This window comes from Notamacropus eugenii, chromosome 1 (assembly GCF_028372415.1).
Source record: "Notamacropus eugenii isolate mMacEug1 chromosome 1, mMacEug1.pri_v2, whole genome shotgun sequence".
NCBI classification, from domain to species: domain Eukaryota; kingdom Metazoa; phylum Chordata; class Mammalia; order Diprotodontia; family Macropodidae; genus Notamacropus; species Notamacropus eugenii.
This window is the reverse complement of record NC_092872.1, coordinates 542,193,475-542,218,955: the sequence shown is the minus strand read 5'-3', so window position 1 is coordinate 542,218,955 and position 25,481 is coordinate 542,193,475. Positions and strand designations below refer to the sequence as shown.

The following is a 25,481-nucleotide window of genomic DNA, read 5'->3' as shown; positions in this document are numbered from 1 at the left end:
TTAAAAAAAATATACTGAGGCAAGAGAAAACATTTCCAACTGAGGATCCCTACATAAAGGAAATGGCTTCCAAAGAGGGCCTTGAAGAAAGAGAGGAATCTCAATAAGCAAGAGATAGGGAGGGAGGGTGTGGAAGGCTTGGTAAGATATGATAGGCAGCACATTGAGCTCTGAGAACAGGTAGTGGTTCACTTTAGCCAGAACAGAATGACTAAGGGGCATAATGTGAGATAACTCTGTAAAGATATATTGGAACCACACTGTAGAGTGCCTTGAGTGTCAGGTCAAGGAATTTGTTGTTCATCCTTATAGGCAAAGGGGAGCCATTGAAGTTTTGTGAGCAGGGGTGTGACATGTTTAGACTCTGCCTTTGGAAAATTGTTTGGGCAAGTTGTGGGAAGACTGGATTAGACATTGGAGGCAGAGACCAGTGAGAAGATGTTCTAATAAACAATCAGGGGGAGGAGTGATAGGAACCTGAACTACGGAGTGGTTACTTACCTGGATACTCCCTAAAGCAAGGTCATACATCAAGGAAGTTTATTTTCCATATTATCTCATTGGCTTCTCCCTTCAAGTTCCTAGTACCCTCCTGACCCCATCATCCCACCAGATAGCTGACACCATCATTGACACCTGGGACAAAATTTACTCATCTACCCCATCTGGGATTTCTCCCTGTGCTTACATTTTGTCGTCTGTATCTCTCACATTGAAAGGAAGAACTCGACTTGCCAAGAAAGGAAGTAAAAAAATTTATCCAGTAAAAGAAAGGGGCAAAGGAGTATCTTCTGCTGGATGCTGAAATCATATTGTGTTCAGAACTCACTCTTAGGGTAAAAGTATCTCAGGAGAGCCACTAACTAATAAACTTTACCATTCATTCCTCTTCAATACAGTCCCTGTGCCTCCTGACTCCAAGATACCTGGATTATTCTACCCTCCTCTTTCCTGGGCTCTTCCCCCTTCTCAAATTATGCTGATGGGCACTGGGAAGTGCTTAGCCTCACTGTCCAGAATTCCCTGCTTCTTCAAGCTCTCTAGCACTTGGGAACCCTAGCATGGGGGCAGATCCTGAAGAGCCCCTGAGTGGAACAAGTGTAAAAGGGTTGTATGGTGGGAGGGCTTATTAGAGAAACCTCATCAGCAAGAGGAGAGAAAGCCTGGGTGGGGGTGAGAGAACCTGGGTTATTGGAAGGAACTTGGTTGGAGGGTGGCAGATTTGGTTAAACTAGACCTGAGATTTCATTGATATAAGGAACTCTAGATGTGAAAACTCTCCCTATCAATGCAGACCAGCATGCAGTGGCAATTTATAGTCCTGACTCTAAGACCAGCTCATAATAAGGTATAGTTGTATTCAAGAAGAGCCCCAGGATGTGACCCATCTTCCCAAACTCTAATTAGTTGATCAGATGCCCCTTGAGGTCAAACCCTTCCTCCCAGGGAACCAAGGTCCCCACATTGGACACTACTTGATCAGATGACTCTAATGTGCTTTTCATTTCTCATGGTGGATGATCCTATGATAGGATAGTAAGTTCCAATACATATGTGAGAATCAGAAAGAATGTGTATACTGATGAAGATGATGGTGGCATAGGGAAAACTATCAATATTGGCACTAATTATAGACATGGGGAAACTAACAAAGTAAGAAGAGAAAGATAACAAGTATAGCCTGGTTAAAAACAGCATTGGGCATAATCATTTATGTGACTTGCTATTAATGGGATTCATGCCCAGTTACCAAGCAACACAATACCAACCATGAGTCCCATAGGTCAGATGAACTGGGCTGGCCATTTCATGTGACCCCAGTACTAAGCTCTGTTCATGCTCAATCTTCAATATCTATTGTTTATATTTTATGGCCATTTGCTTATATCTTAAAAGAGTTAGAAAGAACCCTATTGAGGTTTACTGGGAAGACACACCAGTCAACATCTCATGTGAAAATAGACAAGGGGTTTTAGTGAATGGCTAGAAATGATTTCTTCTTTTCCTTCCTCCCCCTTTTCTTTTTATCCTTTCCTCCTTCAAACTTCATTTCTACCTCCTCCCTTACAGCCACCTGTTTTTCATGAAGACCTCTAAGGGTTTCCAGGATGGACATATTTGGTATTCAATTTTCAGCCGCTCCCCTCGAAGCTCATTTACAAGAGTTCAGAGGGTGTCCTGCTGCTTCTCTCTGCTCCTCTGCACCATGCTGACCAGCATCATGTTTTGGGGGATCCCCAAAGATCCAGCTGAGCAGAAAATGGACTTGGGTAATTCCTGCCTGAATGGGGGCTGTGGGTCAGAGGATGGTCAAGCTGCCGACATTGCTGTCAGTTTTGTCTGTTTTCTCATTATCAACCATCATTAGCATTATCAACAAGCATTTATTATTAACCACTTACTATGTACCAGACATTGTGCTAATTGTTGGAGATACAAAGAAAAGGCAGGAACATGGTCCCTGCCCTCAAGAAGTTCAATTCTAATTGAAGAGAGAACATGCACACAACTATATACATATAGATATAGTCATTATAATTGAGAGATGATTTTACAAGAAAATTCAGCAAATGGGTAAGGGCAGAGCACAGAATAATGATGAGAAAAGGTTATTGGTTGCTTAAATACTAGACTTTGGCTGACTCTTACTTTTAATCTATGATCTCCTTATTGGACTGTGATGTCTTTAAGAGAGACTGTTGCTTTATTTTACTTTATTTTTGCTACATTGCAAGTTTCTAACTGTCTCCCTCCCTCCCCACTGTGCACCAGAGAAGGCCCCCATTTGACACAAATATATATAGCTATAGATAAACATATGTAAAACCATACTAAGCAGATTTCTGTTTATCAGTTCTTTTTCTGGAGATGGATAACATCTTCCTTTGTAGTTGATTTGAGTATTTAGAATACTCAAAATAACTTAGTTGTTTATAGTTGTTCTTCAAACAACATTGCTGTTACTATATACAAAATTCTGCTCATTTTACTCTTCATTATTTCATGCTAGTCTTGTCATGTTTTTTGAAAATCAACCAGCTCATCATTTCTTATAGCATAGTAGTATTCCATCTCAATCATATACCACAACTTGTTTAATCATTTTCCAATTGATGGGCATCCTCTCAATTTCCAGTTCTTAGCCACCACAAAGACAGTTGCTCTAAATATTTTTAGAACAAAAAGGTTCTTTTCCTTTCCCCCTGATCATCTTGAGAAACAGATGTAATAGTGGTATTGCTGGGTCAAAGGGTATGTACAGTTTTATAACTCTTTGGGCATAATTCCAGATTGTTCTCCAAAATGACTGGATTAGTTCTCAAGTCCACCAATAGTCTATTAGTGTCTCAATTTTTCCACATCCCCTTCAGCATTAGTTATTTTCCCCTTCTATCATTTTAGCCAATTTGATAGGTATGAGATGATATCTCAGAGTTGTTTTAACTCACTTTAACCAAGCATTGAGATTTAGAGAATTTTTTCATATGGCTGTATATATATATAGTTTTGATTTCTTCATCAAAAAACTGCCTGTTCATATCCTTTGATCATTTATCAATTCTTATATTCTTATAAATTTGACAAAATTTTCTATATACTTGAGATATGAGACCTTTATCCAAGAAACTATCAAGAAAATTTTTCCCAAAATTTTCTACTTTCCTTCCAGGATCTATTTTTTTTGTTGTTGCATTTCTTTGTATCCCCAGTACTTAGAACAGAACCTGTTAGGGGCTTTATAAAAGCTAATTGACTAATTAACTTCCTTTTGACTACTCAGGTAAAATTGAATTCACTTGGCAGGAAGTGATGATTGGTTTGGAAAGCTCCCTCCTTATGTTCCCCATCAACCTACTTATTGTTCAGATCTTCCGGAACACACGACCTTGGACACCCAAAGAGGAGAAAACTAGGAAGGGTCCTGTGTCCTCACGGCTCCTTCCTTCTCCAGAGGCTGCACAGGAGTCCTTTCTCACCTCCGAGACTGTGACAAAGGCAAGTTTTCACTCTTTATATTTGGGATTAAAGAGAACAGATCCCCTCTAACTGGGTTTTAATTCAATTTTCAAGGAAGAGGAATTGTTCCATGAGGCAAAAAGACAATACATTTGGCTGATAAAGGTCCCTGCTTCTCTCACTAGCTGAGGCTGTTGATTACCAGGCTTCTGGGCTGGTATTTCACAAGCTGGCCCATATAATATAGAGAAGAGTGAGAACAGGAGAACTTCCCATCATTCCTTAAGGGAAGAGGGAAAGGACCAAGCCTTTATTATTATGTGCTAGGCTCTATGCTAAGAACTTTACAAATACTATCTTGTTTGATATTCGTAACAACCACACAATGTAAATGCTGCTATGTCCCTCTTTTACTGTTGATGAAACCGAGGCAGACAGAAGTTAAGTGACTTTCCAGGGTCACCCAGCTAAGTCAAATTTGAGCTCACGTTTTCCTGAGTCCAGGCACAGTGCTCTACCAACAGTACTATCTAACACAGACACACAGCAGAGACAAGGATCCAGAAACAGACCTAGGTAAGCAAACTCCCCAAAGCAAAACTGTTTGGTCATGGTGGAATCTCGTATATCCTGTTGACATAATTCTGCAATATAGACATCAGTTTGGGAACATTAGCCCTGAAACCTGGTCTAGTTGTGCTTTTATAAACTGCCTTTGGGCACTTCAAGGGGTAGAAAGATTTGGTGCTCTTTTCAGGGCTATTGAGGTCAGCTTCTGTCTTCCTGCCACACAGATCAACTCCCTTCCTGACTCTGTTGACATGCTGCCTGGCAGGAGTCCTGAGAGTCCCAAACCACTGCTGATTTTGGAGGTTCTTATATCCAAAATAAAAAATGAAAGTAAAGATACTAACAGAGAGCACCCCAAAAAGCCAGGCCATCGTTTGAATTTTTTTTAGTTATATGTGTTTTTATTCTATCCTCACAAACATGCTAATACTTGAGGGTAAAACTGAATTTTTTGTGCAATGTTCTACATACTGTTAAGTATGACAAACCCATCCAGTATGCTACAGCGTGATATAATGAGTAGAAAACTGGATTTGAAGTCAGGAAGGCCTACGTTCAAATCTGATCTTAGACAGCTAATAGTATGCAGTCCCAGGAAAGTCACTTAATTTCTGTCTGCCTCAATTTCCTCATCTGTAAAATGAGGCTTAATAATAGCACCTACCTCCCAGGATTGTTGTGAGGATCAAATAAGATAATAATTATAAAGCACTTAGCATGATGCCTGGCACATAGTAAGTGCTATATAAATGTTAGCTACTCTCTTCACCCATTCTGTCACTACAATGACATATAAGGCCATGTAGGACTAACCTCAGGTCCATGTAGGAGACCAGTGTTCCTGTTTCTTCAACTTGCAGGATATTTGGAGAATTGTCAGCTCACTGGTTAAAACTCTGAAGATTTCATCACTTGCTTCGGGCTCAGATCTGGGGAAATCAATGGATATCAATAAACTATTGGCTTTAATAGAAGAGATCATTTGCCCACAGAACAAAACTGGAAAGGATTTTAATGAGGAGGGCAGGAAGAAAGAGGATGTCTCCATCCTCACCCTTAGATCTGTCAACTTGAAAGGTAAGTTGCAAGAAGAATGAGTCTCTTACAGCTTCTGTGACCTGCTATTAGAAGTAATCTCTAAACTTTCATTCTTTTTGGAATAAAACAGAAGCATCTCTTACTGCTTCCCTTTCAACTTCTGAACAGTGGTGTAGTTCAGACTTGTTTGTAACCTTCAAGGCCCCAAGCCCAGCCTTTTCTTTCTTCCTTTCATCAGATGACCTGACTTCCTACTAAGAGGATTAAGACCATTCAGTGTCTGCACCTTCACTTTCCTTTCCCACCAGACTCCTGTACCCAAACCCTCTGAAGCAACACATTCACCAAAGTCACAGATTTCTTTTCTATATTGAATCCTGCATTTCCTGCTGCTTTCTTTTCATGTCAGAAGAAAAAATACCCTTTCTTATTGCAAAGCTAACTCCTCTACCTCCCTCCTTGATCCCAGGGTCTTCATCTTCTAGAGCCTAGAATCTAGGCTCTCTCCTGTGTCCACTCTCCCAAGCTCTTGTCTCATATCAATTGGTGCCTGCTAAATATCTTTGTTTGTGTGTCTAACCAGCTTCTCAACTGCAACAGGTCCAAAACAGACTTTATCATTTGTCCCGCTAAATCAATGCATTCCCCCAGGTTTCTTGTACAGGATCTCTGTCTCTAGCAGCACCGCCTTTACCATCCAGGCTCAAAGACTTAGTTACTTGACTCCTCTCTCTTCCACCCCCATAACGAGTCAGTGATTACATCAACTCTGATTTTTCCTGCCAGATGTATTTTATATTTGTCTCCTCTTTTCCATTCCTATTGCTTTGAGGACCAAGAAGTTCAGGCTTTAACACCAATATTACCATAGCATTTCCTAAGTTAGCCTACCTGTGCCAAGGCAGACCTAAGGGTGAGATTGGAGCTGTTTTCTTTTTTCCTGCCATCCTCATTAAAATCCTTTCCAGTTTTGCTCTGTGGACAAATGCTCTCTGCTAGTAATATGAGCAAGCTATGCCCGGAGGTCAATGCAGTTGCTACCTCTTACCCCTATTGTTGGCCTTTTAGTGTGTAGATACAGCCAACAAAGGCCTAAAAGGGTTTTGTCCCATACCATTATACATAAAGGGAGTAGAATGAAATTATGATGTAAAGATAGGTTAAAGCCAGATTGTAGGAGTGTTGAACGACAGGATTAGGGTTTCTGTGATACTATCCCAGAGACTTTTTTTCAGTAAACAAGTAGATAGGCAGTGAATGTTTGTGGGATGTATATCTGAGGCTTCAGCAGAAGAACATATTGCTTTCCTTGGGATTTGGAGTATGCCTGCTATACATAGGGATAGGGCTGGTCTCCCTGGGAAGTGAGCATGGTGGGAGTGAGGAAGATTGCTTAACAACTTCTAGAAGCAACAGAAGGTAGGAGGGCCATGATACTAAATGGAGTAAGACCAAAGAAAAGCTAAACACAAATCTCAAGACAGAGGAGGGAAGAAGATTCAGAAGATAGACAGAACCCAGATCCCGTTTCTCTGATGGTGGGAATGGAGTAAGTGTAAAAGAATGACAGACACAGAGCAGAGGATTAGCTTTGTAACTTGGTGCCAAAGGGCAGAACTAGAAACATCTAACTAGTAGGAGATGCAAACCAGAAGATTTAGGCTCTATATAAGGGAAAACTTGACAGCAGCTAGAACCATTTCATTGTAGAATAGGTTGCCTCAAGAGGTAGTAAATTCCCTGTCACTGGAGATCTTTGAGTGGGCACTGGATAGCCAATCACTTGTCATGCATGCTGAACAGATTTTTGTTCAGGTATTGGTTGGATTAGTTTAATTGTGAAATTCTTTCCATCTTGGAGATTCTGATTCTGTAGGAAGTTAAAAATAAAGTAGGGGGGAAGTATAGAAAAGGACAAGAGGTTCCAAACAAGTTTTTGTTTTCATACTGAAAGTGATCTCAGAAGAAGAAGAGGGCCTCCCCATTTGCATCTCTTCCAAGAGAGGTCAATCTCCTGGACAGAGAATACTACACAGGGCTGTCCAAGGTACCACTTATCACCCAGATCTGATAGCCTGGTGCAAACAACAAATGTCAAGATAGCAAATTTAAAAATATAATTATTGACTCACTGGGATGAGTCCAAGGGTACTGTTTGGAATGACTGAAATTCTGGTAATCAGCTCAGGAGACTGTGGTCAGTTTAGGCCAGGAAAACTCCTGATGGCTTGTTAGCAAATTTCCAGGAAAAAGTGAAGGTTTCTTGTGTAGATGAATCATCATAGAATTGGTACTAGAAAGGGATCTTAGATGTCATCCAATTCATTTTCTAGGTTACCTGCTGAAAGTAACAGAGCTGGGATTTGAACTCAGGATTTCTAATTCTACATCTAGTCCTCTTAAAACTATGCAGACCAGTTTTTACAATCTATTTTCTTCATAAAATTCATATATTGGCAGTCTCCCAGGTACAAACATGCTACATATTCATGGCCCATTAAAACAAATGGTCCCTTCTTTTGCCTTGCCATCACCTACTACTATGGCTAGAGTTCCTTCTGCCACCTGTTGTGAAAAGCTTGGACCCCAAATTGTGGTTTTGGTCATGGGACCAAGAAGATGGAAGACATTTTCTCTGACCTCTCAAACCTCTCTAAAATAGGAATTACGTAGAAGTGATAAAACACTTTCAGCTTTGTCTACGGTCTAAAACACCAAGGACCCAAACGAGGTAAAAACACAATGAACTAACAGCAAAGAAGGAAAATCCCTAACTCAATCACTTGGGACCTCCATATCTTCTTCCCACCATGTAGACAGGGCTGCATAAGCAAACCCACTTATCTGCAACAAAAAACAACTCTACACTTCCTAGTTCTTAGGAAAACCAAAAGTCAGAAGCTTGCTCTGGCTAAGGTAGCAACGTGATAGCACTCTGTACTTTGATAGAGCTCAGTGAGAGAACTGAGGAACAAAAGGAGTAGGGACAGTATACATCTGTATGACTGTGGGGCACCCCATTAAACCTGAGGGAAAGAGCCCAGCATCCAGCTGGTGGTCATTCTGACCCTTCCCTCCCTCCTTCCTCCCCTTACTCCAAAGTATTTTTAGCAAAGAGTGAGGCTGATGAAATATGAATTACCCAACATAGGAGAAAGCTAAGCCAGCCTTGATGCTCATCCCTGGGGGGAAAGAGTGAGAAAGGGAGTATTATCCCTGCTCATCGCCTAAGGGTAGTGAGAGAGGACACATTAGAATTTCAAAAAAGAAAAGACACTTAATATAACATATACTTGAAAAGGCAATCCCACTGTAGCATACCCTATGAGTAATCCTCCAGCCTTGGCTTAATGAACTCAGTGAAAGGGAATGCATTACTTCCAAAAGCTGATCCTTCTGCTTATGCATCATTCTAATGGCTAGAAAGTTTTTCCTTAAGACAAATATAAATTTGCTTCTTTGTGTCATCCAACCATTGATCCTAATTCTGTTCTTTCAGGCAAAACAGAAACTTATCCCCTCTTCAACAGGTCTGCTCTTCAAATATTTGAAGACAGTTATCATGTCCTTAATGAGTCTTCTCTTCTCCATGTCTTGTTCCAGCCTATCTCCATAGAACTTAAACTTGAACTTTAACACCACCCTAGTTGCCCTCCTCAGAACCCTCCTGTTTATCAACATCCTTTCTAAAATGTGTTGCTTACAACCAAACACAATATTTCAGATACGGTTTGATCAGGGATTCTTTCCTGAGTGTAGCCCACTGTCAAGTTAATTTTATTCATTGTCATTTCACATTGTTTACTTGTATTGAGTTTGCAGTTCACTAAGATACCCTGATCTTTTTCATATGCTTTCCCTTTCTTATATTTGTGAAGTAATTTTTTTGAATCCAAGTATAAGACTACATTTATCCCTACTAAATTCTGTCTTAATAAGTTTAGTTCTTTATTCTACTCTGTCAAAATTTTATTTTGGATCCTGATTCTGGCATTTAGTAAATGTAAACATAACAAATAAATGTAAGCCTAATATAATATAATATAAATGTAAAAAGACTTTGAAAATTATGAAGTTCTTGGATGCACACTCATTTTTTTCCAGGTTCCTTTGGTTGACAAATGGCACTAAATATGTATATTGTTCATATATATGTATATATGTGTGTGGTATAAATATAGATATAGACATATTATAGATCTATGAGAGGCAATATAATGCGGTAGATAGATGACTTCAGAACCCGGGAGACCTGGGTTCAAGTCCCTCCTCTGACACATAATGGCTATGGGACCATGGATAAATCTCATTTGCTCTAGGCAGTTCTTTAAGACTATAAGTTGCAGAAAAGGTGCTGCCCTGAATTAGTAGAGAGAATGTCCTCATCTAGGAGTTCTCTGTATCAACTAAATCACAAGTCTGCTCCCTATTATAATGTATGTATATGTATGTGTTACTGTCCTTTTCAGGTTTTTGTTTTTGAGAAAGGAATCAGTTTTGTAGAAGGTCATAAGGTCATAAATTTCAAAAGAAATATACAATTTGTTTAGTCCAATTCCTTTATTTCACAGATGAGGAGAAAGAGAGACTAAGGGACTTGCCTAATGCAGTATGATATAATGGACAGAGTATTGGAATCTAGGGTCTACCAGAACTCAGTTTTAATCTTAGCTCTAACACTTAGGTCTGGGCTTGGGCAAGACCCTTCATCTCTGACTTAACTAGATGACCTCCAAAGTTCTTTTCAGCACTAAGTCTATGGTCCTATGAAGTGACAGAACTAGGATTCAAACCCAAGTCTTCTGATTTCAAATTCTAGCTTTAAACCTATGAAAACAAGACCTTCAAGAATACATCCATAGAAACCTTCTAAGGGATGCTTCTGATCTCTGAACTTTCTCACATAGTGACAGTCAAGAAAAATTCAAAAAAGACCCTATTCCTATCTGCTTAATTGTCTGAAAGGAGTCACTCCTCCCTCCCCCCCCCACCTCTCCTGTATTTCTACACCTTACTTACCCTCAAGTTTTCCATTCTACCCCTCCCAGCTCACTAAAGTCCAATTCAAGAGAAAGCAACCCTGGTAGGGAGCTGTCTACTGCTGAAGCTTTTATACACAATATCAAGGGGGTGGGTTTAGCCCCTAATTCTAGATCTTAAAAGGACAGAGGCTCAATCCTTATGCTAAAGTAGTTAAATTTGTAAATCCATTCTATATTAATTCAAACTTATTTGAATATCTGGTTACTTCCACCCTTGCCTGAACTCAGCCTATGCTTAACTGTTTCAGCCTTTAGAGAGTGATGGCTTCTATTTTGCTAACCCATATTTCTGAACCATCAACATGTACATTCTATCTCTGTGACACCATTTCCCCACCCCCAACTTCTACTGTTATTGCCTGGTGATGTTTTACTCTTCAGCTTCCTCTGACCCTTAGATTGTTTCTTGCCCCTCACTCCAGTACTACAGATTGATCCCGCTCAGACCAACCAATGCTGCCAGTGTGCCCAACCATTCTATAGAAAGCTCTGACTACATCCATTACCAATCCAGCCCTTAGGCCGAGGGGGTAATATACCCATGGTGTCCTATATTCAGAATTAGTCCTTGAGGTAACAAGGAGTTTGAAGGATTAGGGGACAGTAAGAGCAGTTTCCTTTTTATATCTGTGTACCTACTGGCATGTTATTTCTCTCTTCGTCACCCAGAGCCAACCAGAATCCCCAGAATCAAGAAGGAGGTGAAGAATTGGCTTCAGAACAGTGATTACAGTCATTATCTCTTTATGCACCTTCAACACATAGAGAAAGAACTCGAACTTCTTGGGCCTCATAGTTTCCAGGATCCTAAGAGTCATGCCCAGGCAATGATGCAGGTCCAGACCCTGAAAAGCCTACTGGGAAACCAGGATAGTTCCCAAGAACCATCCAGTTTGAGGTAACCTTGGATCAGGCTGATTCTGCCTTAGGAGACAGCATGGAAACTACCTCCCACCTGATCCAGCCTGGCCCAGCTGGGAGCTATGGCAGGGAAGAAGAAGGTGGCCTTTTTGGAAAGCACTCCTGGTCACATTTACTCAGATTCACCTGCTCCATCTCTGTCAACCCCACCCTCTTAGTTTCTCGAGAGGAAAAGTTCTTAAATTCTATGTCTCTCAGATCAAAAATCTCTCATTGAATCTGCTGGGCAGAGCTCCTCATCACCTTTACCCAGATTTACCTCTACCACTTTCCCAACCTTACCCTCTTAGTCCTCCTGAAAGAAAGATTCCAGAAAAAAGTGAGACCTCTTTATCTCTCAGTAAGACTTCTCCAGCTCATTGACAGGGACATCTAGACCTCAGCAACCTGAAAAAAAAGAGTCAGTTAACCAACTCCTTTGGGCTCCTTTCCAGGAAGGAAGGCCATCCTCTAATCTATAATTCCTCAGGGGATCATCCAAGGTTTTAGGTATTTTTAATCTGAAGGCTTGCTCTGGATTGTATAGGGTTTTTTGGGAAAATGGTGATACAACGAAAACTGCCCACATCAACTCTACAAAGAGAGAGAACCTAGAAACAGACTAAAAATAATTCTCCTCACTCATTATGGAAACCAAATTCACTTTTAGGCCAAGGGTCTTTTAAAATGAAGATATTACCCTGAGTTTAACAATTACCAGAAATAGTCCTACTCAACTAATTGATAGGCCTTGTATCTACCTCTAAGGATAAAGTAGAATTTTCACCAGAGGGTTAAACTCCATGTTGTCCCCTCCACCTTGCTCTCCTCTCACTTCTCCTTTTCTTATTTCCCCTTCTTAGAGTCCAGTCCACAGTGAGCATCATTGGGTCCAGCAAGCAAAGCTCTGCTGGCCCAGGCCTGCCCTGGTGGTTTGCCCTCATTGGCTGGCTGCTTATCGTGAGCACCAGTGGCGTTGCAGCCTTCTTCACCATGCTGTATGGGCTGCACTATGGAAAAGACAACTCCATCAAATGGCTTCTTTCCATGGCAGTCTCATTTGTGGAAAGTGTTTTCATCACCCAACCCCTGAAGGTAATGTTCCCTATGGTTTCCTAGGCCTGACTTCTACTTTCTGCCATCTTCTTGAATGGGTTTGAGTTAGGTCAGTTGCCATTTGGGATCATGAGTTTCCTGAGAAGAAAGACACCAGGTATAACATCATGAAATGTCTCAAAGCCACCTTTTCAGTACCATTCTCTTGTGATCATTTCTCCCTGAGTCAATAAATGAATGAAAAGTGAATTTTAAAATATATTGAGCACTTACTAATAATAAGCTCTTGGGATACAAAGAGATAAGTAGAAGAGTCCTTGCTTTCAAGGAGCTCACATTGTAACTGAAGAGATAGAACATGTAGGAGGGTTCAGATGCAGGGAAGACAGCAAAGCCCAGGAGTCCTTAGGGTACTATTGTACATTGTACACATGACAATGCTCATGGGATCTAGAAGACAAATGTTAAGGCCCAGTGGATCTGAGGACTCAGTGGCAAAGCAGATGCTAAGATCTGGTTTTCCTCCATCTTACCAAAAAGATTGTAGCTGGTGACTCTCTACTTATCTAAGCAATCTAAGGGGCCAAGTCTACCCACTTCATTGCCTCTTAACTGTAAATGTGGTACTTTCTATTTTGTTCACTTTAATGTATTTCAACAAATTTATTAAGCATCGATCAATCAATATGTATTAAAGCTTCTATTTTGTGCAAGATCCTAGAGATACAATGATGAAAACAAATTCTTTAAGTTCTGTGCCCTCAAGTTGCATACATTCTACTGTGAGAAAATAACATGTACTCAAAAAGGTTTAATGCAAGGTAAGGAGTGAGGGAAGCAAAGACTAAATCGAGACAGAATCATCTGGGAAGATTTGAGAAAAGAGGTCATTTTCAGCTATAGGAATTAATGTTCTCCTTCGTGGAAAAAGTAGCTCCTGATCTGGACCTTGAAGGAAACAAAGTATTTCTACAGAGTGAGATGAAGAAGGAGTATGTTTCAGGCATGGAAAATGGCCTCTGCAAACATTTTGAAGAAGGAAATGGCAAGATAAAATAGTTAAACTATTATGCTCCAGTTCACATGAAGAGAATATGGAGATTGCGCAGGGTGGTGGGACCTTGTGCCTCCCTCACCACAGAGATATTGGGCAGGAGGAGAAAAGATCTGAAGTCTGATCTGAAGAGATCTGGGCCAGTGAAGGCAAAATGGCCCCTGTGAATTTAAGCAGTCATAGCTGGTAGTCCTCAGTAGAATGTAAGCTTCTTGAGGGCAGACAGTGTTTTTGTCGTTTTTATCCCCAGAACCTAGCATAGCACATGGCATATTTTATTCTTATTGAATTGAATTTCAGGTCCTGGGATTTGCTGCCTTCTTCGCCCTAGTCCTGAAGAAAGTCGATCAAGAGGAAGACTATTCATCACCTATGGCTAGACCTGTATGTAGCTCAGGTAATTAATGGGAGTATGGTGAAAGCTCCCCTAGTATAGCCCTTCTTCTTTGCCTCCCCACTCCTGGAACTAAAGTCATCCTCTGTTATTGCACAGACTGACTCAGAAGAAATAATCATTCCTTTGCCTCATATGGATATTCACTTGCTCCACAGAAGTGAACTTTTCTTCACCAAGTAACACCCTTAGATCAGTGAAGAGCTGTCTTCTAGCCCTAATGTCATCAGTTTGTTGTGTGACACTGTCACTCACTGGCCTCTCTGAGCCTCAGTTGTTTTGGCTACAAAATGGTTAGATCATAATCCTAGTATCACAAGATCATATGTGTAAGGATGAAGAGAACCTCAGAGGTTATCTGGTCCAACACACTCATTTTACAGATGAGGGAATTCAGGCTCAAAGAGGTTAGGCAATTTGTGAATACATCCTCTTGACTCCAAACCCAGGTGTTTTCCACTTATTCTATTTGGTTCCAGAGAAGAGATTTAGGAGCATGGGGTTTGAGTTGTGGAGAGGCAGATTTAGGTTTTTTGTTGTTAAGTCGTTTTCAAGTTGCATCCAACTCTCTGTATCCTTTTGGGCTTTTCTTGGCAAAGATACTAATGTGGTTTCCTATTTCCTTCTCCAGCTCACTTTACAGATAAGGAACTAAGGCCAACGGGTTAAATGACTTGCCCAAGGTCACACAGCTAGTGAGTGTGTGAGGCCAGATTTGAACCTATGAAGATGAGTCTCTCTGGTTCCAATCCCAGGGTTCTATCCACTATACCATCTCTTAGATGCTCTCTTAACAATTTAAGTTGTTCAGAAGTGGAATGAGTAGGTTTGTAAATAAGATCTTCAACTGAAAGACTTAAGTTTGAATGTAGGATATGCTACTTACTAGCTAGATGACCTTAGGCAAGTCACGTCCCCTCTCTGGGCCTCAGTTCCTCTTCTATAAAGTGAAGTGGTTGATTAAATCAGTGATTCTCAAACTTTTTTATTTTAGAACCCCTCTACACTCTTAAAAATTTTTGAAGATTTCAAAAAGTTTTTTGTTTATGACTGTCATATCCACTGATATTCACATTAGGAATAAAACTAATAAATTTTAAAGTATTTCATTCATTAAAAATAACAAACCCATTTTATCTTAACATAAATAAATTGCTAATGAAAACTAAATTTTACAAAACAAAAAAAATTTAGTGAGAAGAGTGGCATTATTATATTTTGAAAATCTCTTTAAGGTCTAGCTTAATAGAAAAGAATTGGATTCTCATATCTGCTTCTGCAGGGAGCTGAGGCCAATATTTCTGTATTCAGTCTGTTGCAATCTATTGTTTTGGCTGCATATAAAGAAAATTTGACCTCACACAGATATGTAGTTGGACAAGGGAGAAATATTTTAAAAGGCAAATAACATCTTAGCAGTACTATAAAGATGTGTGTGTGTTCGTCCTTCATTGCTGAAGAAGATGATGCCATCAGAGAAATAATGACATGACTTGCACTTGACTTTGTTTTGAGCGAGGGAGAGTTGTGTAGGTCACCAGCCTCACTTCTCCTCCAGAGCCATCTGAGTCCAGTGACCAGATATTCATAAGGATGACTGAAGATGACCCAGGATGAGGCAATTGGGGTTAAGTGACTTGCCCAAAGTCACATAGCTAGTGAGTGTCAAGCCTGAGGTGAGATTTGAACTCAGGTCCTCCTGACTCCTGCACTGGTGCTCTATCCACTGCACCACCTCTCTATTATAAAGATAGTTTTGTCCTCAAAGTCCTGATGAAAGATTGCAGGACAAACAGGAGTCCTCAGACCATACTTTGAAAACTGCTGGTCTATGTTTACTAAGGTCCCTCCAGACTTTAAAGGTGTGAAGTTCACAGCTCCTGTATAGTTGCTTTAGCAAGGGGAAAGGCAAAATTGCTACTCCTACCGTCCTGACAGTTTTCTGAAACTTCCCTGATATTCCTGGATAGATTATTGCCAGTCCCTGCCCCAATTCCACTTCTTTTGAACCTATAAACCTCCCCTTCAACAAGGTGTGAGGAGAAAGGATCTGGCAGAATCATCTAGAAGCCCAGTAGTTACCAAGTACTTAACGTCTCCTGGCAAAGTCAGGCAAAAAGCATTATACTCTTAAGTACTTACTAAGTTCTAGATCCTGTGCTAAGTGCTAGAGATACAGAGAAAGGCTTAGACAGAGATATTAGAAAAGAGAGGGCATTGTCTGTACTCTTGGACACTTACAGGAATGCATTAGAGCATGGGGAAAGGAGAAATGGATTTGGAGTCAAAGACTTCTAGTTCAAGTCGTGGGTCTTCCATTTAATAATTAATAATAATAAATGCTTGTTGACTGCTTATTGCCTGACTAGTTGTATGACCTTGGGCAACACTGAGACCTTCAGTTCCCTCATCAATAGAGTGGCAATTTTTGTCCTGCCTCCCTCACAGGTTGTGATGAGGATCAAATGAGAGGATAGGAAATGGGTTGGACAGCAAAGGATTACAGACACAGAGCTAGAAGGGGTCATAAAGATCTACTGCAATACCTTCATTTTATGGATGCAGCAACTGAGGCCCAAGGAGATTGTGTCTTGCCTAAGATCACTCTGGTAGTGACAGAGTTGAGATTTACTCTGAGGTTCTGACTCCAATCATGTCATGTTCTGTCATGTTCTTTCCATGGCGCCACACTGCATATGAGGTGCTATATAGGTATGAGATACTAGCAATCAACCACCTAGCATTTATTTTTATTTTTAAAAAATTTATTTATTTTTAGTTTTCAACATTCACTTCCATAAGATTTTGAGTTCCAAATTTTCTCCCCATCTCTTACCTCCCTCCACCCCAAATTGGTATGTAATTTGATATAAACTCTATGTATACATTCATACTGAACCTATTTTCACATTGGTCATATTGTAAAGAAGAATTAGAACCAATGGGAAAAACCATAAGAAAGAAGAAACAAACAAAAACAGAAAAAAACAGAAAAAGAGAGAGCAAATAGTATGTTTCCTTCTGCATTCAGACTCCACAGTTCTTTCTGTGGATGTGAATAGCATTTTATCCTGAGTCCTTCGGAGCTGTCTTAGATCCTTGCATAGTTGAGAAGAGATAAGTCTATCAGAGTTAGTCATTGGACATTGTGGCTGTTACTGTATACAATGTTCTCCTGGTTATACTCACTTCACTCAGCATCAGTTCATTCAAGTCTTACTGAAGTCTGCCTGCTCATCATTTCTTCTAGCACAATAGTATTCCATTACATTCATATACCACAACTTGTTTAGCCATTGCCTAACTGATGGGCATCCCCTCAATTTTGCCAGCACAAAAAAGAGTTGCTATAAATATTTTTGTACATCTGGGTCCTTTTCCCATTTGTATCATCTCTTTCCACCGAGCATTTGTTAAATACCTTCTGTGTGCCAGGCAGGCCCTGAAAGCACTGAAAGGCAAAAAACAAAAAGCAAAAATTTCCTCTAAAGGGGCTCATAATATAATGGGGAAACAGCATCAAAACAACAATGTCAAAACAAGATACATACAGGATAAAGAGGAGGGAGTCTCAGAAGGAGGGCACTAAGATTAAGGAAGTTTGGGAAAGACTCCTTGGAGAAGATGAGACTTCAGCTGAAAATTGAAGGAAGTCAGGGAAACTAAGGGGTGAAGATGAGTAGAATGGAAGTTCCAGGCATGAAGGACAGCCAGGGAAAATGCCTGGGAGTGAAGAGATAGAGTGTTGTTCCTGAGGAAATAGCAAGGAGGTCAATACCACTGGGTCACAGAGTATATCAAGGGGCCTAAGATTACTATAACAGTCTTATTAAATCTTATACTCATAGAAACTGATGCAGAAAAAAAAAAACCTGGTCTTTTTTGCACCCTTCCCCTCCTAGACTCCAAGTCCAACCCCCCACTCCCTGCCACCTGCAGATCTGAATCTGAATGTAAAACACTATGGGTATACTTCCTCTGGCCCCAAGGCAGGACTAGTCATGGCATGGGACAGCCCCAAGGCCTCTATGAGACACCAGGTCTGGGATACGGGGTAAGACCAACCTGCAGCACTAATAGTTCACTATGAAAGCCTTTCAGAAAATGGAAAGACACAGTGAAAGCCAAGGACTATTCAGAGTTTGCATGTAGCCTTTATCTTGAGAGCTCATTTTGCTTAGTTTAGAGAACAATGAGTTTGACTAGAGCTCCCTAAAGACTGGAACAGGCTTTTCCTTGAGTAGAGATCAAAGCAGACTGAGGTAGGCCCTGTCCAAGACTCTCCAGTCCTCTTGGGCAGGAGCCTAGCCTGAAGTCAGGATCATGGGGCTTTCCCCAGGAAGCCATACCTAAAGTAATTATCTCCTCACAAAGGCTGAGATGCCAGCTCCCTAACTATGAAGCTCTTCAAGATTTCTTCACTAGAATCCCCCATTATTCAGCTTGCCATCAGAACATGTGCCCCATGGAGATCCCACCAACATTTCTCTTCTATTATAGTTTCATGTAACTGATGAAAGAAATTCCTGTGGGTCACATATGTCACACCCCAGGAGAAAATCTCCCAGGTCACAAAGGTGCCACTGTCTTTTGCATTGACAGATTCAGACATTTTCTTCCGAGCCCGTAGGGACAGCCAAAATGGCATCTACCAACCACCTCTTGATGCTGATGTTGAGAAGATGAAGAGGAATCGTCTCAAGGAACAGAGAGCATTTGCCTTAATTCGAGAAATACTGGGTAAGTTCTTTCCTTAGTTGATTTCCTTTTTTACTTGTTCTCCGGTTGAGGTCAATTCTTCCTTCTAACCCTAAAGCTCATCCTAGAGAAGAATTGTAGTGGTGAAGATGGTAAGGAGGGGAAGGGTAGTAGAGGTATTATGAAGGAAGAATCAACAACATTTGTTCACTATTGGGAGGGTTGAGGAGGGATGAATCAATGATTCAATTCAATTGAACTAATACTTATTAATTACTTTCTACTCATTCAGGTTCCTATGTTCAGTGCTGGGGATATAGCTAGATATAACACAGATGATTTTCTCAAGGAACTTGTAATCTAATAGAGGAAAAGGCATTTACAGAAATAAATGCAATACAGAAAAGTGAATAAGTGCTTGATTACTGTAATAGCATGGACCCCAGCTCACATACCTGCTGTACAGGTTCTTAGATCTGCTTTTATAAAAGGAAAGCAACTTTTGAGGGGTCAACAATCTACTTTAATCAAGCACATGTATCATTCACTTAGTTCAGGGGAAAAGTCAGCATCCTGAACCTCAGAAAAAATACCAACAGACAGGGCTTCCAACTGTCTGACTATAAGCAATACATACATAGTTGTGTGTGTATGTCCTTCGTTGCTGAAGAAGACCATACCATCAGAGAAATAATGACATGACTTGCGAGAGAAGCAGCAACATCTGGGTTTTCAAAGCTCAGGGGCCCCTTAGCAGATTCCCAGAGTCTCATCTGGCACAGAAACCTTCTTCCAAAAACTAAGCCTGGAAATAAAACCTCATCTCAGAGAATTTATACACTTTTCAGAGCCAGAGGACAGGACTCTCTGACCTAGTACCTCAATAGAAATTAACAAACGGTACTGAGGCTTATTAATGGATGAGGAAGATCTTTAACTCTTACCACTACCACCACCACCATTAACCTTAAATTGCCTTTACAGTTACTTACATTTGTTATGAGGGTCTTGCTTTTCTTTAAGGGGAGGAGGGAGAGGAAAATCAATTTTTGTTAATTTTTTAAAAACTGATTTAATTTTACAATAAAATAAAATAAATGAAAGAACTAGGTATAGAAAGTGAAATGAGCACAAAGAAAGAACCAGGCCAAGTGCCATGAGAAATGTAATGGAGAAAGAGGTCAGTTTCACCTGCAGGGTGAGGTTGGAATGATGTTAGAAAAGGCTTCATGGAGGAGATGGCAGCTGAGCTTTACCTTAATGGCCAAAGTTTTGCAGTCAGGTGGTGCCTTTGGCAGGTATAATAGTCTGAAGGGGAACCCTCTGAGGGGAGGACATTTGTGTGAGGTCAGTCATCTCTTAGGCCATGAGAGAGGTTCATTTGGGAGGCTCACAAAGCCTCCTAACAGACCTATTCTTTTCTAGCTTACATAGGGTTCTTATGGATGCTTTTGCTGGTTGCTTATGGACAAAGGGACCCCAATGCCTACTACTTCAACAGGCATCTAGAGAACAGTTTCTCTACAGGGCTGCAAGGCGTGCTCAGTTTTGAGGAATTTTTTGCGTGGGCCAAGACCACGTTAGTGAGCAACTTGTATGGTTCGTATCCAGGTAAGAAAAACCTTCTTTCCTCTTTCCCTTTATCCTTTTCCTTCTTCCATGAACTCTCTCTAGTCTAACTCCCTCATTTTACAAATGAAGAAACTGAGATTCAGAGAGTTTGAAGAACTTGCCCAAATCAGATGGTTTTTTGTAGTTAAAAAACAAGTTCAGTGGGATCTTGACGTTGAAGATGTGGTCTAACTGAAATATCACTTGTGAAGTTCTGCTTATTCCTGTATAAATACATTCACCAAGGATAACCTCAATACCCTCATAGATTAGTCTCATAAATTTTTTTATGTAGATGGCAAATTAGACAAGCTGTCAGCAGTTATGAGTTATTCTCTTGGTCTTCCTTTTGGAGGCAAATAGAAAGTCTTTTTCTTTTGTAGCTTTGGTACTTTCCTCTAATTCTGAAACCTTGAGAATTAGTCCCTCAATACCCTCAAAATTATGATACTTCCAGCACAGATTTCTCTGAGTATATACTTGGTTTAGTATTTTTTGTGTCATTTCCATTCCCTCTATAAGCATATCTAGGACTCTGACGCTGAGTTTAAATGTAATGGTTCCATTAGGGTTGGACATTAGCTCCCTTCAGTGCTATTGACAAAGAGGAAAAGTGGGTTGATGTCACAAGCTGGGCTCTGGGACCCATTGTGTAGAGTGATGGAACAGTATGGTCATGGACCCAGGGCTACCTTTCAGTGAATGGATTACTCACACCCAGTTGACTTTCCTGTTCAGGCTTTATTACAGATGGAAACTCAAAACTGGTTGGCAGTGCCCAGATCCGTCAAGTCAGAGTTCGCAATGACTCCTGCCCAGTTACCCAGGAGCTGTGGGCTTCTCTTCATGAGTGTCATGCACCATATTCCCTAGAGGCTGAAGATGTGTCTGACTACAGTGAAGGTTGGAATAGCTCTGCTTGCAATGAAAGCTCTAGCCTTTCCCAGGCCTGGCAATATCAAAGCCAGACCCTGCTACGAGGCCAACCCATCTGGGGCAAACTCACAGTCTATCGAGGAGGAGGCTATGTAGTGCATCTGGGGACAGATCCAAAGAACGCATCAAGGTAATGTCTACAAAGTCTTCTCTAATCATGATCCATTACAGCTAAAAGAGCTCTGAGAGAACTTGTCATCCAACACTCTATTTGTCAGAAGAGGAAACTGAGGTTCAGAGAGGGCCAGGGACTTGACTATAGTCACAAAGCTAGTTAGTGGCAAAACTGGGCCTATAACTCAGGTCTCCTGATCTCTAATCATGTCCTCTTTCCATTCCATGCCACTGCCGTACTCAGTCATGCTATTGTATCCCTTTGTTATAACATTTGGGCACTTTGATACCTTTTAGGTTGGTTTAATGACAAATCAGTTCACTGGTGCAAAAACTCAGTCTGAGTATGCAGACAAAAAGGAAGGCCTATGTCAAGATTTCCATTGTCTCTGCCCAGAAGCTATATCTTTACCATGATTGTCATGGAGATGGCTCTGTAGCTCTCTACTAAACCAGAAGATGCTAGACATCAAATTTAATGTCTAAAATACAACCATCTTAAGGCCGCTTGGTAAATCTCCAAGCTGTAGTATGGAGGCAATTGGTGTTGGGCATGCACCAATATGGCCCTTGGCATTGTGGTCTATTGGGAAAAAGATTAAATTTGGAGTCAGAAGAAAGAGTTCAATTTCTTGTACTCCTTCTTATCACTTGTTTGATCTTAGAGAAATTTCAGGCCAATTTTAACATTTATAAATTGAAAGAACTGCATGAGATGACCTCTAAGAGGTTCATTGTACTGTGAGTTCCTCAGGGCAGGTACTGTCTTTTGCCTTTATTCCTATCCCCAGCCCTGAGTATGCTACCCAACACATAAGAGGTGCTTAATAAATGTTTACTGAATGACTCTTAAGATTCCTTCTACCTCTAAATCTTAAGATCTTTTGATTCTGAGATATCCCCTTCCAACCCTGGCCTAAGATAAAGACCTTGGAAAAGAAAGCAGGTTGGTTCAGACTCTTTCTGGGATCTGATCCTGGGGCCTAATATAATTTATCTGTACTCCAGCTATCCCAAATCCAGAACTTGACTCCCTAGAGTTTGGAATAATATCAAACTCCTAGAAATGTAGAGAGGTAGAAGGATAAGGATTAGGGCAGTCTATGGCACCTCTTGGCAGTCAAACTAGTGGTTTTCATTCCCAAATGTGCTGTAACACAAATTGTAGAAGTCATCTCTAAAGTTAGAAGCCTCAAGCTGTCACTGTTACCATCTTGGGCTATATCCTTAGAAGTCAAAGGGCATCAACTGACAGGGCCTACCAAAGTAGATGGTTATATAAACTATAACTGATCTTTTTAATCCTGATATTTTAGATGCCCAGGGATATCCTTTAGATATACTTTTTACTTGTATGTGCAAAGCAATAGCCTTAATTTTAAAATTTTTATTAATATGTTTTGTTTTTATATTACACCTTTGTTTCTAAATAAATTTCTCTCCCTTACTCTGCTTAAAGATATTAAAAAAAAGGATAGGAAAGCAGTTCAGCAAAACTAACCAACACATCAACTGAATTTGAAAGTATATTCAAAGTTCCATAGAAGCTCATTTTGGCAAAGAAAGGAGGGAGGAGAATTTTTAAAAACTCTTCTCCAAAGCTGGGCTGTTCATTGTAATTACAAAGTGTTCAGTTTTGGGGGACTTTTTGTTGATCTTTCCCTTCACATTGCTATTATTACTGTGTAGATTGTTTTCCTGCTTCTTCTTAACTCACTGTGAATCAGTTCACATAAAGTCTTCTCAAGTTTCTTTGAATTCTTCATATCCATTGCTTCTGATGAAGCAATAATATTTCATTAAATTCATGTACCACAATGAGTTTTGTTATTCCCCAGATTGATGAGCATCTTTTTTGTTTCCAGTTCTTTGTTACTACAAAAAGTGCTTCTGTGAATGTGTTAATAACCATGGGGGATTTCTTCAACCACCTTTGGGTATACGTGGAGGTCACATTTTAATGATCAAGCCCATTGATCTATCTCATTTATCCCCTAACCCACCTAATGGAATGATCCCCAATAGGATCAGTGTAATCTGTGGCAGCAGCCCTGCCCTTTGAGACAAAATGAGTCAAGGTCATAGGAGTTAGCAATCTTGTATTGCAGAATGAGGAATCTGAAACAAGAGATGTAGAGTCAGGGTGGGGTCTCATAAGAGAAGGGTGTGGGGTTGGAGAAGACCTGGAAGAGTCAAGTTGGAGCCTATCTCCAGGTAGGCAGCTCAGAGTAAGGGTATAAAGTATCAAGATCATAGCTATAGGTCAGAACAAGTGGGTAAGCAAAAGTCAAAGGGCACACATGAGGAGCAAAGTTCAGAGCAGAGAGCAGGCTAGAGTTCAGGTGGACAGGAACCAGGGGGATACACACATCAGATGGCTAAGCAAGGCTAATGATCAAAGTCCAAGGTGACCATCAGTAGATAGTGGGAGCTCAAGGGTAAAACAATCAGTGCAATCAATGAGAAATGCTGAGGCCAACACCAGGGGCCTTGCTGACAGAGATGGCTTTGAACACAGGCCCAGAGATTTTTGATGACACTGAGAAAAAAACTATAGAGGCAGGGTGAACTGGGCTCTTCAGGTGGAAGCAGACTGTGGGAGCATATGGCTGAGATAAAGGGTGGGGTGGGGGTGGAGCACAATGACAACCTCTAAAAGAGAGCTTCTAATACTTACCTAGCCCAGAAAATGGATCTCTACTTGGGAAACAAGGGACCAACCACTGGGACTTGGTACTCCCTCCATGAGCTAGCTTTCAAAGTCACACCCTTAAGTGGCCAACAACTGAGCTGACTGATCCGTGCATGAGCATCAGAGTGAAAGAATACTGGATTTAGACTCTGAGAACCTGTAGCTTCATCTTGAATCTTCTACTTGATACCTGTCAGACTCTGGGAAAGTTATCTACCATCTCTGGGCCTCAGTTTCCTCTTTTGTAAAATGGGAGGTTTGGACAAGATGGCCTCAAGCATCCTTCCCAACTCTAAATCCAATGATTCTATATTTCTTGTCTCTTGGCAGGATTTTGCAGTATCTCTTCAACAACACCTGGCTAGACACCTTCACCAGGGCAGTGTTTGTGGAGTTTACTGTCTATAATGCTAATGTGAACCTTTTCTGTATTGTGACTCTGATTTTTGAAACAAATGCTATAGGTAAGAACTGTCTGATGAGTCTCCTGTTGCACATGAGATTTCCCTAAATCCTAGTCCCTGGATCAGAGTCTTGGAGAGTATGTGGCATAAAGATGGATCTCTGCTGTGGTAGTCTGAAGATCAGGGTTCTAGGGGATGAGGGTGGATTAGGAGGCTGAGAATAGGGGAGTGAGTCTCACAACATCCTTTAGATGTATCAAGTATAACTGGAAGGGACCTTAGAAATGTTCTAATTTATTTTTCAGACATGGAAACTGAGGACCAAAATGGGGGAAGCAACCTGCCTGAGGCACCAGCTAGCTACACCAAGCTCCACCAAGCTAGCCACAGAGCTAGAACTAGAACCTAGGTCTCCTAATTTGCTGTTCAGGGCCCTTTGCACTATGTTCTAATGCCTCCATGCCAGTGACTTCCTAGAGGAGGACTGATTAATGGAGAGAATTTCTTGTTCTCTATCTCATCTCACCTTGTTACCAGTGCCCTTCACTTTGGTCTGTTAGGGGATTGTGTGTCCCATCTCCTACTTTTTGTTAATAGTGAGAGATCTCAATTGCATTATAGAAACAACTTCCTATTCACCTCTTCCTCTTTCATTTGTGCATCCATTCATCATGGAATGTCTATTTCATTCTGTGAATTAGGATAGATGCCTCCAGAATGCAAAGAACTTCTAGAAGGCATAGGAGTTAAGGTGTTTGTATCCATTACCCAAATGGCCAATCTCTGCAGCAGATGCCATCTTGTCTTTCTCCTTCTCTGCCAGTCCCTCCTCTAGTTTATGCCCCTGGGCTCTCCTAATGGAGTTCCCTCAGCCCCTTTAGTGTCTGGACTTGTGAAGGTGTTTAAAATTTCTTTCTGTCCAGGCCCAACAGGAACCATGACACTTTTCTTAGAGAGAAAATCAGTTTGGTGGAGTTTTGTATCTGAAGTAGAAGTAGAAGACCTGGGATCAAAC

At 40.8% G+C, this 25,481-nt stretch overlaps 1 protein-coding gene across 1 annotated transcript in view; it reads left to right on the top strand.

Moving 5' to 3' along the window:
- Positions 1 to 25,481, top strand: part of LOC140518842 (polycystin-1-like protein 2) — a 110,787-nt gene that overhangs the window by 63,093 nt on the left and 22,213 nt on the right. The window contains exons 23-32 of the mRNA XM_072631308.1: positions 2,071 to 2,270; positions 3,782 to 3,996; positions 5,388 to 5,604; positions 11,277 to 11,505; positions 12,371 to 12,602; positions 13,918 to 14,014; positions 18,614 to 18,751; positions 20,135 to 20,320; positions 21,059 to 21,386; positions 24,393 to 24,526. Of these exons, the coding sequence (XP_072487409.1) occupies positions 2,071 to 2,270; positions 3,782 to 3,996; positions 5,388 to 5,604; positions 11,277 to 11,505; positions 12,371 to 12,602; positions 13,918 to 14,014; positions 18,614 to 18,751; positions 20,135 to 20,320; positions 21,059 to 21,386; positions 24,393 to 24,526 (1,976 nt within the window). The remainder of the gene's footprint in view (positions 1 to 2,070; positions 2,271 to 3,781; positions 3,997 to 5,387; positions 5,605 to 11,276; positions 11,506 to 12,370; positions 12,603 to 13,917; positions 14,015 to 18,613; positions 18,752 to 20,134; positions 20,321 to 21,058; positions 21,387 to 24,392; positions 24,527 to 25,481) is intronic.